This window comes from Onychomys torridus, chromosome 8 (genome assembly GCF_903995425.1).
Source record: "Onychomys torridus chromosome 8, mOncTor1.1, whole genome shotgun sequence".
In the NCBI taxonomy this organism is placed as follows: domain Eukaryota; kingdom Metazoa; phylum Chordata; class Mammalia; order Rodentia; family Cricetidae; genus Onychomys; species Onychomys torridus.
The window spans coordinates 63,949,574-63,967,289 of NC_050450.1; the positions used below are offsets into that span (position 1 = coordinate 63,949,574).

Genomic DNA, 17,716 nt, shown 5'->3' on the forward strand with positions numbered 1-17,716 from the left:
AAAGTATGGTCTTGGGATGGAGATATATTGCTCTTAAAGAGGACCCTAGTTCAGTTTCTAGCATTCACACCAGGCAGTTTACAACTACCTCTAACTCCAGTTACAGGGTATCCAATATCCAAATTCCCTCTTCTGAACTCTATAGGTACCTGTGTGTACATACCTCCACACAGGCACACATTTATACTTAAATCTTTGGGTCTGAGGAGACTGTGAATAGGAGCACTTGCTCCTCTTGCAGAGGATCTGGGTTCAGTTCCTTACATCCACATGTCATCATACAAAGCCATCTGTAATTCAAATCCAGGGAATCTGATGCCATCTTCGGAATTGTACATTGTAGTGATGGTGATGTATGAGCTTAGAGTAGGTTCCAAGTTTTCTCATCTCGTGTGGAAGCAGTTGCATGGATGGACCTATTAAAAAGGACAGCTTGAGGCCGGGCACACGCCTTTAATTTCAGCAGTTGATAGACAGAGACTGATGGCTCTCTGTGAGCCTGGTCTACAAAGTGAGTTCCAGACCAGCCAAGGCTACACAGACCATATTTCAAAATAACAACAACAAAAGCAAGCCATGGTGGTACACGCCTTTAATCCAAGTACTTGGGAGGCAGAGGCAGGCGGATTTATTACACAGAAAAACCCTGTCTCAAACCCCCATCCCCCCCAAAAGAGGAGAGCTTGCTGTATTTCCTGAGGTTGTAGAGTACATTTGGTTACTTTATTTAAGGGGTGGCAGCAGAACACTGGGAGAATGACCGACACGTGCATGTGTTACACTGTCTTGGCGAATCCAATGGCCTGGTCTGTCATGGCTGTCTTTTTTTCTTCTACTCATGGTGAGGGGCATCTTTCTTTCCAGAGGATGCTTATTTTACATGTATAGGTGTTAGTCTGCATGGTTATCTGTGCATCATGTGGGTGCCAAGTGCTCAAGAAGTCAAGAAGGTGGGCATTAGACCCCTGGGGCTGGAGTTAGAGCTGTGAAGCCATCATTTGGGTTCTGGGAATGGGACCTGGGTCCCCTGGAAGAGGATGACACCAATTTGCGCTGTGAAGAAAGGGCTTTGTTTTTGTTTTTTTCTTATTTAGGATACTTTCTTTGCTGATCCATTATCGACTAGATATGTAAGAGAAATACATAAAAATCTGTTTCATATGCAGTGCAGTATACCTTCAAATGACACTCTGCTCTGTTTTTTCCAGGAGTGAGTCCCTCCCGGCTCCGAATAGGAGATCAAGAATTTGATTCATTGCCTGCTTTACTGGAATTCTACAAAATACACTATTTGGACACTACAACATTGATAGAACCAGTTTCCAGATCCAGGCAGGGTAGTGGAGTGATTCTCAGGCAGGAGGAGGCAGAGTATGTTCGAGCTCTTTTTGACTTTAATGGGAATGATGAAGAAGATCTTCCCTTTAAGAAAGGAGACATCCTGAGAATCCGGGATAAGCCTGAAGAGCAGTGGTGGAATGCAGAGGACAGCGAAGGAAAGAGGGGGATGATTCCAGTCCCTTACGTGGAGAAGTATAGACCTGCCTCCGCCTCAGTATCGGCTCTGATTGGAGGTAACCAGGAGGGTTCCCACCCACAGCCACTGGGTGGGCCGGAGCCTGGGCCCTATGCCCAACCCAGCGTCAACACTCCGCTCCCTAACCTCCAGAATGGGCCCATTTATGCCAGGGTTATCCAGAAGCGAGTCCCTAATGCCTACGACAAGACAGCCTTGGCTTTGGAGGTACATAATGTGCAAAATGTAGAAAGACGAGATCTGCTACAGGGTCTCCCTTTCAGACCTCTTACAGCTTTGTAGGAATGCTGATGGGTACCAGCTTTGTGATGTTGTAGATGTCAAACCACTAAACACTGATTTTGACATTTTATGTGGGTTTTCTCTCTTTTAGAGAAAACCTGTTTTGCAATGAGTAAACTTAAAACTGTGTAACTGAATGTTCTGATTGATCTACTAAACCTATTTTGACTAATAACCACCTGAATTCATAGGAATTAACATGAAGTAACTTTTCTCACCTATCCTAACTTCTTTCCTGCTTCCTTTTTGTCACTGTTTAAAACAAGATGGGTTCACACAGATTAGAATGTGATAAGTGATGTGTATATACTTAAGTGGGATTTTTCATAATTCTTTTTTCTTTCTATTTTGGAGACTGGGTGTCTTTGTAGCCCTGGCTATCCTGGAACTCACTTTGTAGATCAGGCTGGTTTGAAACTCACAGATAACTACTGGGGTTAAAGGTGTGTGCCACTGTGTCCAGTCAAAAGCTGCTTTTATTTTAGTGGATAGCCTTACTATTCATTATATTTGACATGAATCAGGAAAGGCTGAATGCTAGCCTTGAGCAGGCCCTGGGTTTAGTGGCTAGTGTGGCGCGCGCGCGCGCGCACACACACACACACACACACACACACACACACACACACACACACACAGACTAGGGAGGAAACAGTGGTATGCAGATGTGAATTGAGCCATAAAACTAAGAGAGTGAGTTACAGAAAACAGGACAGATTTACTTGTCTTTTTTGCTTAGTGTGTTGAATGGAGAAGTCAGTTCTTTGTAAGGATTATTTTTACGTCTTTACCTCTAGACATTCATCATAGCCTTTCTTTCCTTTGTTTGTTTGTTTGTTTTTTGAGACTGGGTTTCTTTGTGTGGCTTTGCACCTTTCCTGGAACTCACTCTGTAGCCCAGGCTGGCCTCGAACTCAGATCCGCCTGGCTCTGCCTCCCGAGTGCTGGGATTAAAGGCGTGTGCCACCACCGCCCGGCCCATCGTAGCCTTTCTTATGACTGGCCATTCATTGCATTTGTTCCTTTGTTCCTCTTCAGCACTGTCTCATTGTTTGACTGCAGAGGTGGCCTGCTGGCCCATCTTTCAGAGCCTACCTATGGACTGACTTGAGCTCCCATAAGCATGGCCAGGGAGGGAGTATGTGAACACAGCAGCAGGGAAGGGGTGAAGTACTCTGGTGATCTGGCTCTTCTCTTTCCTTTGGGTTGTGCTCTTACAGCTGGGGCAGGAGCTGCCTGTGAGACTCTTAGTCCACAGAATGAGCAACATTTATTTGAACCAGACTCTGATGTTAATGCATTTGATTTTTTTTTTTTTTAATATGCACTTATTTGCCAGGTGTAGTGGTGCACACCTTTAATCCCAGCACTTGGGAGGTAGAGGCAGGAGATCTCTGTGAGTTCCAGGAAAACTGAGGCTACACAGACCTGTCTGAAAAAAATTTTTTTTTTATGTGTGTGGATGTTCTCCTTACATCTGTCTATGTGCCCTATGCCCACAGTGGTCAGAAGAGGGCATTGGATGCCCTAGTATTGGAAGTTGCAAACTGTCTTGTGGGTGCTGGCACTGGAACTCTCGTCCTTTGGAAGAGTAGGTAGCACTCTTAACCACTGAGCCATCTCACCAGCCCTGACATTTTCATTTCTGATCTAGTGGGTGTGTAAATTAAGTTAATTGAGTTTCCTAGGTTCAACTGAAAACTATATTATTTGTTTATTTGTAATTTTTGTGTTTTTGAGGCAGAGTCTCACTATGTAACTCTGGCTGTCCTAAACTCACTAGGCTGGTCTTGAACTTACAGAGAGGATGCTAAGAGTAAAGGCATGTGCCACCACCCCAGCTTTTTAAATGTTCTGGTTTTGTTGAGATGGAGACTCATTCTAGCCCAATCTAGCCTGGAGCTCACTGTGTAGCCCAGGCTGTCTTCCAATTTATGACACTCCTGCAGAAGCCCCCAAGTGTTAGGATTATAGGCATGAGCCATCACACTTCTGCTGAAGTTTGTATTTTTTGAAATTATGTCTTAACAACTTTAAAATTCATGTCTTGGCTTTGAGAAGTGGAGTGTATGTTTTCTAGGTCATACTGCTTGGAAGATAAAGAAAGCAAGCTTTTCAGCTCATGAAGTTAAGGGCTGATGCTCACATCTAGCATGTGTGGGCACTTATCATTGATTGTGGCTCTTATTAACAGACTGGAGTGGGAAAACGGCATTCCTGGACCAGGTCACTGCATACCCAGAAGAGGATAGTGACTGTGTCAATTTCACTTCCGTTTTCCACTTCTTTGCCAATTTAAAAAAAAAAAAAAAAGATTGTTGATTTTATTCTACCTGTGTGAGTATTTTGCCTGCATGTATGTATGAGGTTCGAACTGGAGTTATGGATATTTGTGAGCCATCATGCAGGTACCGAGAACTGAATGTGGGTCCTCCGCAAGACCAGCACGTGCTCTTAGCTGTTGAGCCATCTCTCCAGGCCAGTGAAAGATTATTTCTAAGGCAGTCTCAGTTAATTAATAGCATCAGTGCTTAAAAATGGTTGAACTGGGGTTGGGGATTTAGCTCAGTGGTAGAGCACTTGCTACAAGGCCCTGGGTTCTGTCCTCAGCTTTGGGGGGGAAAATGGTTGAACTGCATTCTCTGCTATGAAATACTACAAAAATCTTGGGGGATAAAGATTTGAGTTGAAAACTGGTGTGATTTCATAAAATTTCTTTTTAGTTGGTGTTGAGTTATATGTGTTTATTACTAAAAAGAGCCTCTTTCAATATAAAACAGATACCCTAAAATGGCTTTAAAACACCTTTCTTACATGCTTGAAGAAATAGCTTAGGCTGTACATGGTGGTACATGCTTTCAATCCCTGAACTTGGATCTCAGTGAGTTCAACACCAGTCTGGTCTATATAGTGAGTTTCAGGACAGTCAGAGCTACAAAGTTTCTGTCTTAAAAACAAAAACATTTGGCATATGAGAATTCTTCAGTGGGAAGGAACCTTAACTCTCCTTTGCTGTAGGGAACACACTCCTAGGAAAACAAGTTGAATTAATTGTGATGGTAAACCCCAGCATGATGGAGGTGAAGGTAAGAGGATTTCAAGTTTAAGGCCAGCCTGGGCTACATAATCAGATCCTGTCCCTGATTCCAGAAAAGGAGGTAGGGTTGAGTGACATTCAGACTCTTGGAGGCATTAGAAATGTTGAATCCAGAGATGCAGTCTCTTTTTGTATTCCTAACAGTGTTGCAGTCCTCCTTGACACAGATAGATGTGGTCTTTTTGTTTACTTTCAAATAAGTTCATTAGTGGTGGGGGTTGCTAGAGACATGGCTCATGGGTTAAGATCAATTTTTATTTCTTACAGAGGACCTGGATTCTCCACATCAGGCAGCTCACTGATCGAAGTCTAGTTCCAAGGGGATCTTAAACCCTGCAAGGGGCTCGAGAGATGGCTCAGAGGTTAAGAGCACTGACTGCTCTTCTAGAGGTCCTGAGTTCAATTCCTAGCACCCACATGGTGGCTCACAACCATCTGTAATGAGATCTGGTGCCCTCTTCTGGCCTGCAGGCAGAACACTGTATACATAATAAATAAGTAAATCAATCTTTTATTTTTTTTTTTTTTTATTTATTTTTTTTGAGACAAGGGTTTCTCTCTGTAGCTTTGCGCCTTTCCTGGAACTCGCTTTGGAGACCAGGCTGACCTCGAACTCCCAGAGATCCACCTGGTTCTGCCTCCCGAGTGCTGGGATTAAAGGCGTGTGCCACCACCGCCCGGCCGTAACTTTTTATTTATTTATTTTTTTTAAAGATTTACTTATTTAATGTGCATTAGAGTTTTGCCTGTATGTATGTCTGTGTGAGGGTGTCAGATCCCCTAGAACTGGAGTCACAGACAGTTGTGAACTGCCATGTGGATTCCGGGAATTAAACTCAAGGTCTTTGGAAGAGTCATCTCTCCAGCCCTGCCTAGTACTCAATGCATATCAAATGTTCCTGTGTTGCCCTCAACAGCTTAAAATACTTTTTGGTACTCCTCTGTGCTTTGTGCCATGCCTCTGACACTGTAAAGTTTGGGGTCTTTAGGTCTCATTTATGATAGTAATTTTTAGAAAAAAAAAAAAAAAAAAAAAAAAAAAAAATATATATATATATATATATATATATATATATCCCTAGCCTTTTCTTTTTGAGGCAGGATTTCACACTTATAGCCCTGGCTCATCTTAAACTCAGGGCAACCTTTCTGCCTCAGCCTCTCAAGGGCTGGGATTACAGGTGTGAGACACTATGCCTGGTTCTCAGCTTTTTTTGATTTTATTTATTTAGATATCATCTGTGTAGCCTTGGCATGGAACTCACAGTCCTGATGCTGGCCTCAGGAACTCAGATTTACCCACTTCTTGATACTGGGATTAAACGTGTACACCATCAAACTTAGCTTCTCTTTGCATGTTTACTTGACTTTCGGGAATTGAACTCAAGTCTTAAGGTTTTAAAGCAAGTTCTCTTACTGTCTTGCCAGCTCACTAGTAGCTTTATTGAAACACACCAGGCTCCACTTGTTGTCCTGTTTATAACTGCCTTCTGGTTACAGTGGCAGAGTGGAGTCCTTATGAATAGAGACCATGGAGCCATCCAACCCCTGCCTGCAGTAGGGGAGGGAGAGAACTGACTCCACAGTTGTCCTCTAACTCCTGAAGCAGGCACAAACACACAGATGACAAACTGTTTACAAAACAGCAAGCTGGATTTGATTCAGAAGCCATGATTTGCTGACTCCTTCCTTAGATTGCTATAATTTCCTTAATTTCTCCCCAGACAAATCTTAAAGTATTCTTTTGTCTTAGTTATATTAAAAAATGTTAGGACAGAGCTGGGGACATGGCTTACTTCTCTTGCCACATAGGACTTAGTATCTGAGTTTGGATTCCTGGAATCTACATAGAGAGCAAGGAGCAACAGCATGTGCCTTTAATTCTAACGGCTGGATGAGGCAGACACAGGATCCCTGGAGTTCACTGCACAGCTAGGCCTTGCCAAATTGGTGAGCTCGGGTTCAGTGAGAAACACTGTCTCAAAATATATTATGGGGCTGGTGAAATGATTCTGCAGGTAAAGATGCATGCTGTCAAAGCCTAAGATCTGAGTTTCATCCTGGAAACCTATGGTAGGAAGAAAGATCTGACTCTACAAGTTGTCTCTGACCTCCATGTGTGTGCAAGTGTAAAGAGCTAATTTAAAATACACACCATCAAGAATGACAGGAAAACACCTGCTGTGAACCTCTGGGCTCCCTGGCGCACAGGACGCCACTGTTGCTCTTTTCTTGTGTCTTTCTCCCCGCCTTTCTGTCCCTGTGCTGGCGTGAACGTCCTGCTCCGGGCTCACAGGAGTCCTACAGGTCTGGATTGGAGGAAAGCTGGCGGTTGTTGCTGTCTTTCCCTTAGGTAATAGGGACAAAACCTAGAAAGGATTCACCCAGAGGCATACCCACAAAGGAGCTCACATAGTTCCCTGATAGCCTCCTAGTTAGTGACTTTCAGAGTTTGATCCCATTTGGACTCCAGTTTTTTTTCATTGTTACTAAAACTTCCTGGTGAGGATAGCTGGGTATTCTTTTGTTCCTGGGCTATTCTAGGTTTAGTTATGTCTTCACTAGGGTCACAGCTGACTTTGATGGCTGTACAGAGCCAGGAAACAAACCAGTTGATTAAGTTTCTTGGGAGCCAATAACCTTGTTTAGTCCCCTTTGTGGATGACTCGCTGCTTCATTCTCAGGCTTGCTATTGAGGATGTTAGAGAGTCAGTCGGAAGGGTGGAGACCAGATGGAGCAACAAACAGTGGTCAAAAGAGCCCTAGGAGCTTGTTAAGACCCTGTCGCTCCTCCCTCCTTGACCCTCTCTCCCCAAGAGAAAAGGAAAAAGAAAAAGAAACTTGTGAAGCTAAGGATTCCTGAGTTCAAGGCCAGTTTAGAGTAATATATAGTTAGTAGTACCAGGCCAACTAGGACTGTATAGGAAGATGCTGTATCATGAGAAAAAGTCATCAGAACCTCTGGTTGTACACACCTGTTATCCTGGTACTCGGGAGGTAGAAACAGGAAGATCAGAGAGGTTAAAGTTCATCTTCAGTTAAGAGTTCTTGAGAGAATTGGTAATCCATGTTAAGGTCTTTTTCCTTCTTTATTTCTTGTTTGTCTTTGTGGTTAATGTTGAGACTAGAATCTCACTGTAACCCAGGCTAGCAATGAGTCTCCTGGCTCAGCCTCCACATTCTAGGATTATATGTATTGTACCATGTACCCTAACTGACCTTTTGTTTTCTATTTATTTGTTATATTTCAAATTTGAAATAATGGGCAGAGAGATGGCTCAGCAGTTAAGAGCACTGTTAAGGCTGTTCCAGACGGCCGGGGTTCAGTTCTCAGCATCCACATGGCAGCTCACAGTTATCTGTAACTCTGGCTCCAGGGGATCCAACATCTTCAAACAGACATACATGCTGGCAAAACATCAATCACATGAAATAAAAAAGAATTTTAAAGAATATGTGAGAGCCAGGCGGTGGCGGTGGTGACTTTAATCCCAGCACTTGGGAGTCAGAGCCCAGGTAGATCTCTGTGAGTTCAAGGCCAGCCTGGTCTGCAGAGTGAGATCCAGGACAGGCACCAAAACTGCACAGAGAAACCCTGTCTCAAAAAAACAAAATAAAAAGAACTTTTTTTTGAAATGGCTGGGTGCTGGGTGGTGATGGAACATGCCTTTAATCCCAGCACTTGGGAGGCGGATCTCTTGGCCTCTACAGAGTAAGTTCCAGGGGCAGCCAGGGCTACACAGAGGAACCCTGTGGGTTGTAGCATACATATCCATGATTCCAGTACCCAGCAGAAAGATAGGAGGATAATCGCAAATTTAGCCTAGTCAGGACAGCCAAGAGTCCATATTTTTTTTTGTCTCAAACAAGAAAAACAAAAACATACAGCATTTCTGGGGCAGATACTTTTATTCTACTGGCTTTGTGGCACTTCGCAAGCACTTGGGAGGAACAGAGGCAGGAGGATTTCTGAGAGTTGGAGGCCAGCCTTGTCTATATGAGATCAAGCCAGCCAGGGCCACACAGTAAGACCCTGTCTCAAACAGACAGAAGTAAAATAAATAAAATAGTACAAAAGCCAGACATGGTGCTGCATATGTATAATTCCGGCCTTTGAGAGGTGAGGAGGTCTGGGCAGGAGGATCAGGAGGAGCAGCAGTTAGTTCATCCTCGGCTCTGTGAGTCTCAAGTCAGCCTGAGCTGCCTGACTAGCTCAGGAAACCCAAATAAACTTCCCTCTTTAGTCTAGCTTTCTGACACAGAGCAAGAATTGCTCATGATGCCCCAGAGTTGACAGTTACTCTTTCCCCCAAACTGTTGGGAAACCCATCTTGTGGGGCTTCACTGGAAGCCCTTATCTCTTTGTGTGTGTGTGTAGCTGAGGATCAAACCCAGGGCCTTGCACTTGCTAGGCAAGCACTCTACCGCTGAGCTAAATCCCCAACCCCAGCCCTTGTCTCTTAAATTTAGTCATGATCTCTTTGGTTCTTGTCCTTGCCCTCAAGAGCCCCGAAGCATTTCAGGAGGACAACCCTATGGGGTACAAAGGGTTATCTTAATAATTGACTTTTTGAAGTATTTGTAGTTAAGCGGTTGTAGTCATTGGTTAAGAGTACTGACTGCTCTTCTAAAGGTCCTGAGTTCAATACCCAGCAACCACATGGTGGCTCACAACCATCTGTAATGAGATCTGGTGCCCTCTTCTGGCCTGCAGCCATATGCAGGCAGAACACTGTATACATAATAAATAAATAAAGTTTAAAAAATGACAATCGGTCAGATGGCGGTGGTGCATGCCTTTAACTCCCAGCACTTGGGAGGCAGAGCCAGGCAGATCTCTGAGTTCGAGGCCAGCCTGGTCTCCAGATCAAGATCCAGGACAAGCACCAAAATGACACAGAGAAACCCTGTCTTGAAAAACAAAAACAAAAAACAAACAAACAAACAAACAAAAAAGAGATGGTACACCTTTAATCCCAGCACTTGGGAGGCAAAGTTAGGCCATACTCTGTGAGTATGAGGCCAGACTGGTGAGTTCTGAGACAGCCAAAGCTGTTACACAGAAAAACTACCAAACAAATTACAATCATCTCGCTCCTGATTGATGAAGTTTGTGTTTAAGAGTAAGATACAAGGGGCTGGAGAGATGGCTCAATGGTTGAGAGCACTGAGTGCTGCTCTTCAGAGGACCCAGGTTCAATTCCCAGAACCCACATGGCAGCTTGTAATTGTAATTCCAATTCCAGAAGACTCTGATGCTGGGCAGTGGTGGGGCACGCCCTTAATCTCAGCACTAGGGAGGCAGAGCCAGGAGGATGTATGTGAGGTTTGAAGCCAGCCTGGTCTACATAGTGAAATCCAGGACAGGTACCAAAACTACATAGAGAAACCCTGTCTGAAAGAAGAAAAAGAGGGCTTTAAAGCCAGACATAGTAGCACACACCTTTCATCCCAGTATTTGGGTGGGTGAGGCAGGCAGCTCTCTGTGCATTTGAGGCCAGCCTGGCCTGCAGAGTGAGGAGATCCTGCCTCACAACAATCCCATAGGAAGAAAGAAGGAGAAAAAAGATGGCTCTGTTGATGGTTCTTTTTTGTCCAAAGTTTGATACATAGTGTACACACAATTCTGTCCTCTAGTGGTGCCTGGTCCTATAGGAACTCCCCATTTCTCTTTAAAAGAGAAAAGGCCTGATGACAGATGGGATGATCTAACACCTAGGAAAAGCTAAGTAAAATATTGACAGATACCCCCCCCACACACACTTTTTATTGAAGTGTAAAGTCATTTGGTAACATACAGAACTTAAATATGCAGTTCAGTGAATTTACAGATATGGACACTTGTATGATGCAAGTCAATATTTCACACATTTCCAGCACTTTAGAATTCTACCTTGTGTCAGTTGTCTAGGGCCTTGTGTATGCTGTATGCATGCCATATCATGAAGGTGCATCCTAGCCGAAGATTACTTTTACAAGTAATAACAAGTGAAATTTTACTTGCATGTCTTGGATCCTTGAAGACTATACGAAAATCTGTGGTCATCAGTCAGCCACCTTGGATGTCTGGCTTTGAGCCGGATAGTTGCTAGCGGGTCTAGGCCTGGACGCGTGTGCTCTGTGGTCCTCACCTGCCTTTGCCCAGTCCTTATGGCACTGCAGTTGAAGCTGCTCTCTTTTCACCCTGTGTCTATTACTCCCCTCCGGCCTGTTCTGTTTTTCTGTTGTTCAAACAAAGACATCAGGCCTTTGGTTTTCATATTTTTTCTTGGGAAATTACAGACCAACCAGTAAGCAAGAGTGTTCCTTGTTAGTGTGATCAGACTGGTTCTCTAGGAGTCCCTGGGCCTTCATATGAGTTGGCCTTGTGCAGTAACTCCAAGAGATGATCTTACCATGAAGCCTCATACAGCAGAGCTTCAAGTTTCCTGACCCGATAGGTCAGTGAGCTTCAGCGTCACATAACTCTGAGTTCAAATCATTGGCTGTGTGAATATCATGATTACCCTAATCTTCCATTTTGTCTATAAAATAAAAAATGTTCTTATCCTGGAGGGTTACTATGAGAATGAGAAATAATGTCTCTAAATACCCTGTTGTACCATAAAATATGCTCCAAAGCTACGAGCAGTGTGAATCTCAGGGGACTTGCAAACAGTGGTCCCATCTGGCTTCTTAGTCTGGGTCTTTGTGTTGTGTTTTCTTTGTTTCTCTTTGGAGACAAGACTTGTGTAGTCTGGCACACGTGCCTCACATTTTCCATGTCGCTAAGGACGCTTTAAACTCATCGTCTTGCTCCTTCTGTGTCCCAAGGGCGAGGATTACGGCATGAACCACCATGCTGTTTGTGTAGTGTTTTGCCTCAGTGAATCCATTTATCAAACTGACCTTGTCTTAAGTTTATGGCAAAGCGGAGATTTATCTTGTTAAAACTTTATATTTGATTTTATAAATAGAAAGGGTGATGGTTAGCTGGTTATAGCTCTAGTAGTTAGAGGTTTTTGTTTCCTTTGTCCCCCATGGGGTAATGAACACATGCTGTTTTAAGGAGCAGCAAGTCAGCTAGTAGGTTTGAGAGTTGACATTTGCTATGAACTGAGAAGATTTGGCATTTTGGCCTGTACCTTCTCTAGACTTGGCCTGGGCTGGAAACCAGTAAGAACACTTCATTTTCTGGGTCCAAATGCAGTGTGCTTGCTGTGGTTGCCTTCTGTAGTGCAGGCAGTGGCCGCCACATGCTCCCCCAAGAAGAGCTGGGTGTTAGTCCCTCAGCCAGAGCTTGTCAGGTGGGGTGAGGAATTCACAGGAGGAAGGATCATTTTCACTTTCTGTATTCTCAGTGTCTTTCTCCACTGCTAACAACACTCTTGCCTTTTGCCTGCATTAACCACAAGTAACCAGTCTGGTGGCTGGGGCTGGGGAGGGAGTGAGTAGTCGTTTCTATAATATCAGCCCTAGAGCAATCACATGGGCAGGGTATGCCTAACAGAGAATGGAGATTTTCAGCTTGCATTCTTGACTGGAAATAAAGCACTCTCCTTATTCTCGTCCTGCAGGTCGGTGAGCTGGTAAAGGTTACGAAGATTAATGTGAGTGGTCAGTGGGAAGGGGAGTGTAATGGCAAACGAGGTCACTTCCCATTCACACATGTCCGTCTGCTGGATCAACAGAATCCTGATGAGGACTTCAGCTGAGTATAGCTCAACAGTTGGCTGACAGATGGGAACAATCTGTTTTTTCCCCTAATTGCCATCTATACAATTTTCTTACAGGTGTCAAAAGCAGTCTAGTTTATATAAGCATTCTGTTACCTGTGATCTTTTTTAAGACTGAATTACTCCATTCTTACTCGTATTTACCATATTCAGGGTACGAAACTGGAGGGCTTGTGTGGTTAACTCGTAAATTGGCAATTTTTGGTGGTAGTGGCCATGCCTGTATGAGAAGAGGTAAATATCTCGCCTCCTTTCTCTTTGGTAGTACAGATCAACCTGTGGAAAACTGATGGTCAGGAAAAGAATGTTACACACTGCTTACCCTGATTTCTTCAGTGGTTCTGTTTTCATTCTGAAACCATACTATCAAAAGGCAGCAGACTGTTCCCTCCCACTCCCATGAAGTAATCATGCACTGTGTGACTATTTCCCAGTGGGATTGCATTTGCATTTGTGGACCATGACCACGGTATGACCCCTTCTGACACTTCAGACCCTGAGGGCTCCGAGAACACTACTGGAGGCACTTGTCCTCCTTCCCAGTCAGTGCTTCACTTCTTCGCGGGTTCTTTCCTTGTTTCTCTCTTCCCTGTACCTGTAAGTGGCCTGATTCTTAGGATAGTGAATATCTTCATTCCAGATGAGACACAGGATGTGCAGAGCACTTTATTCAGTGCATAGCTTTAAGCCAGTATTGGATTCACTCAGTGGAGAAACTCCCAGCATTCTGCCTTCCCCCAAGGGGGCATCATAGATTCACACTGCTACCACAGCTAAGAGTTTTCTTGCTGATGGGATGGATCCGGCAGGGCCATTTCTCCTGATTACTAGTATCCTAATGGGATACTTAAGAGTTCTCAGATTCTACTTGGAGTGGAAGGACCAATCCCATATTGTATCCTGTAGAAGGTATCAGGGGCCAAACTCTGCCCTCTGCATCATGTGCAAGTTGTATAAAAGGCAGATGAGAATTCTATGCATTTGGGGTAGAATTAGTACTTTGAAAACTGTGCCAGTCATAAATTCCTTATGTATCATTTTACATGGTCAAAATAGTTCTTGAAATACATTACATTATAAATTGCCTTCATTTGGGTTTTCCTTTGTCCATATTTAGTTTATAAGCCCTTTAAAGTATAGAATGATTTATGTGGGGTCAGATGCTCCAGAGAATAGGCCTGTGAGGCCACAAATGATTTAGGGTTTCTTTAGACTGTAACATGAGACTTTCGGGTGATAAAGACACTTGCTGGTCTCTGGTGTGGTATGACCAATAGAAACACCTTATACTTTGCTTTGAACCTCATTTTAGAAAAATAATGTACCTTCTTAGTTGTCCTGTATAGATTAATATGATGGATTTGCATTCTTTGAACATATACCAAATCGTGGTATTGCAGTGACTAGCACATTGCTTAGCACACGTGTATAGAAATTTTGTGTAGAGAGTGAGCAGAGTGCAGAAGCTTGTTACATGACCAGGGACACCAGTTGGCATAGGATTACAAACTAACGACGCTAATTTAATACATTTTTACCTCACTCTCAGGTAGAAAGAAGCTTGATAAAAATATTAAAACTCAACTTTGGAGATGTTGGCGCAGTGCTAAGCACATAGTAGGTGCTCAGTGATGTGGAGTGGACAGATTTGCAGTATGTGACATATTCCACCTGACTACTTGGTTCAGTTTTCAGTTAGTATAGATAATGTAAATCCCAGTGCACATTAAATCTTGTTTTCCTAAGCCAAGCATAGTGGCACACGCCTTTAGTCCCAACACTCAGAGGCAGGTGGGTCTTTGAGTTCAAGGACAGCCTGGTCTACAGAGCTACTTTTAGGACAGTTAAGAGTTCCAAAGTAAGACCTTGTCTCAAAAAACCAAATAAATTAATTAAATAAAAAAAAAATCTGTCCCTGGAATTATGGCATCTTAAGTATTTGTAGAAAATCCTCATCACAGTTGATTTGAATGTTTGTATTTTCTTTTGCCTTTGATGCTGGCTTGTACTGTCTCTTCATGTTTGTGGTATTGATGGGATCAGAAGAACTCCTCAGTGACTAGTTGTTCAGGCCATTACATGAACTGTTGGTTGAATTTGGCTGGGTGTAGCAGTTATTGGACCTCAAGAGATCAAAGGACTTCTTACAAATATCTTCCAAAAAATAGCAAGTGCTAGAATCCTAGTCAAGTGCATATGTACATTGTCACAGAGCAAAATAAACTGAAATTGGCTGCTATGTTTTATATAATCACTTCTGCAAGAGCCCATTTTTTGGATACTAATATTTGACATGGTTAATTCTTATTAATTTGTTGGAATTGTTTATTAATAATGCAAATAGATAATTTTAATTTTCCACAAGTAACATTTCACTTAATGGTTTGAAATGGGTGATAAGCAAACCAGTTTGAAATAAAATATGAACATGTGCCATTGTATTATAACACTATACACTTTCTTGACAGTTAAATTTTAAAAAATGTTTTTTTTTGTAGCATGTATTGTATATGTTTATAGTATATGTAGTAAATAAAAGTATGGCCAAATGTTTGGCTTGGTGATCTTTTGGAGAAAATAAGCTTGGAATATTTGTCACAAAAGTGAAACCTTTTATGTTTTAAGGAATAGAAGTGTCTCAGCTGCCCGTCAGTAGTCACATAAACTGTTATATACATGGTGGATGCTTAAAGATGGAGTTAATCCTTGGGTATACTGCGTGGGATCTCTAGAAAGGATGATACTGCCGTGAGGGGAACATGAAGAAAATGGTCTGAAATCTGAAGGAAGCAGGTTGTGAACAGAACACCAGACTCGTCTGGAAGAGCGTATTTGTGCTTGTAAGACTGTCGATGATGACAGTGGGAGGGGAGCTTGATGGCTCCGGAATGTAGTGGAGGCACTGCATTAATGTAAGTAGCAGATGCATAGGGAAGGTTCTGATGGTGACAACAATGGCAAATGTCGATTGTACAGGCCACCCTTCCCCAAAGTATGTGTGCCCCCAATTGACATCATTCTCTCGAATATTGGGAACTAGGGTTTCATGGTGCTGTGTGCCATGTCCCCATCATTCCAGCACTTCCAGGCTGTGGAATTACTTGAATCCAGGAGTTGGAGGTCAGCCTGGATGACCTAGCAAGACCCCTATCTACTAAATACCCAAGGGACAAATTTTACCTATTGCCTATATGACACTCTCTGCCTTACACTCAAATCGCAACCTCATAGTTGCTGCTGTGGACTTAGGAGTATGTCAGTGTAGAGCTAAAGCAGGTTCCTCTGGGGGGTTCCAACTTTGGCATATACGCAAGCTTAACAGCACAGTTAGATAAAGTGTATTTCAACTTGTGACAAAATAAACTGTCCAACTTTTGGTTTACTGTGTTGAACGTTGGGTTCCTTTACATAGTCTCTTAGTGTGTTCATACGGCCCATGTTTAGTAACTCAAGAAACTTCGAATGAAGTTTTCTCCTCATAAATGTGGAGAGGGGTTGCCTGAGTAGAAAATGTGCGAAGAGGCCCAGATGTAGGAGCAAGAGCTAAAGGAGCTCTCCCCCACTCGGGCTGTGAAGACTGAGCTTCCGCCAGTCTTCAACTTCCCCGTGGACCAGACCCTCCACCACCACACACTCACACACCTTTACTTTCAGTTCCAGCTTAAATATCCTTAGAGGTGTTCTATTTACCTTCATGGTACTCCTTTCAAGTGACACCTTTTGGGTTTTGAGGCAGAGTTTCTTTGTGTGTCCTTGGCTGTCTGGGCACTCACTTTGTAGACCAGACTGGCCTTGAACTCATAGAGATCCTTCTGCCTCTGCCTCTGCCTCTGCCTCCTGGCATTAAGGACTTGTGCCACCACCATCCAGGCAATAGTTACATATTATTGTAATTGTTTTACCTCAACTATAACAACTCCAGCAAGGCAAGAGTAATGTCTCTGTTTCTTCAGATTTCAGCCTCGCACAGAGCTTGGCTCTTTCCCAAGAGTCAACTGTTGTTGAGGGCTGACATTGGGCCTCAGGGGAAGAGTGGATGCCCAACATGAATGAGGCTTTGGCTTCAGCCCCCAGCACCACAAAACCATACAAGTGTTGAATGTTTTCCTCAGTAAGGTGTGCTGGAGAATGTGAACAGGCAGTCACCTCAGCTGCTTCCCTAGCGTCCCTGCTCTTACAGAGGTTCAAAAACTAGGTTCAGTCACATCTACTTAATGATCCTTTGCAGAAATATAAAATGTTCTCCATGGCTTGTTCTTAAAAGGGTGGACACTTGCTAGCCTTTGTGTGTGTGTGTGTGTGTGTGTTTTCCACAGAAGGGATGGTAATCCTGTCACTTGCTAACTGTATTAAACACATAATGATTCTTTACTGGTTTGTATATATATTTTTTATTATGTATAGTGTTCTGTCTGCATATGCCTGCAGGCCAGAAGAGGGCACCAGATCTCATTATGGATGCTTGTAGGCTGCCATGTGATTGCTGGGAATTGAACTTGGGCTGTGAGCCATCTCCCCAGCCCCACTGGTTTGCATGTTTGCGTTTGTGGCATTAGCCTCACTCAAAAAGGCTGACTTCCATTTGTCAAAGCACCAAGGTTATCTTCAATGTGCTCTGTTCTCAAATACTATATGGAAATTGCTTAATAGATTCGGAATCCTCGGGGCTGGAGAGGTGCCACAGTCGGTAACTTCACTTGTAGCTCTTGCGGGGACTTGAGTTCGTTCTGGCTTCCTCGTGCAACAGACACACTTGGGATGCACATGCACACATACATGAGATATCTCTTCTATTATCATTTGGGTCTTTTGGTAGTTTTTGGTATTATAGATCCTAAAGAAAGTAACAGGGTAGGACCCTAGTGAATCCCATCTATGCGTGATAGCCATGGGCATGACCCTATCCTAAGGCCAAGGTGAGTTGGTAGAGTTGACCTGAACCAGGGCCCAAATATTTTCAAGGGTCATGTGTTAAAATAAACAATATAACGAGGAAATGACTTAAATTACTTGTGCATATCTTTTCTTCCTCCAGAATTAAAGTATACCCTCCACTACCTTTCTTTTCCCCTTTGAACACAGTCT

General features: G+C 43.3%; 1 protein-coding gene across 2 annotated transcripts in view; it reads left to right on the forward strand.

Moving 5' to 3' along the window:
- The window catches only part of Crk (CRK proto-oncogene, adaptor protein), a 29,636-nt gene extending 13,623 nt beyond the window's left edge, over window positions 1-16,013 (forward strand). Inside the window, exons 2-3 of one of the 2 annotated variants that reach the window (XM_036196223.1) lie at window positions 1,209-1,744; window positions 12,473-16,013. In XM_036196223.1, the coding sequence (XP_036052116.1) occupies window positions 1,209-1,744; window positions 12,473-12,610 (674 nt within the window). In that variant the 3' untranslated portion in view covers window positions 12,611-16,013. The remainder of the gene's footprint in view (window positions 1-1,208; window positions 1,745-12,472) is intronic. The other variant, XM_036196224.1, reaches the window with a different exon arrangement.
- The last annotated feature ends 1,703 nt before the right edge of the window (window positions 16,014-17,716 follow it).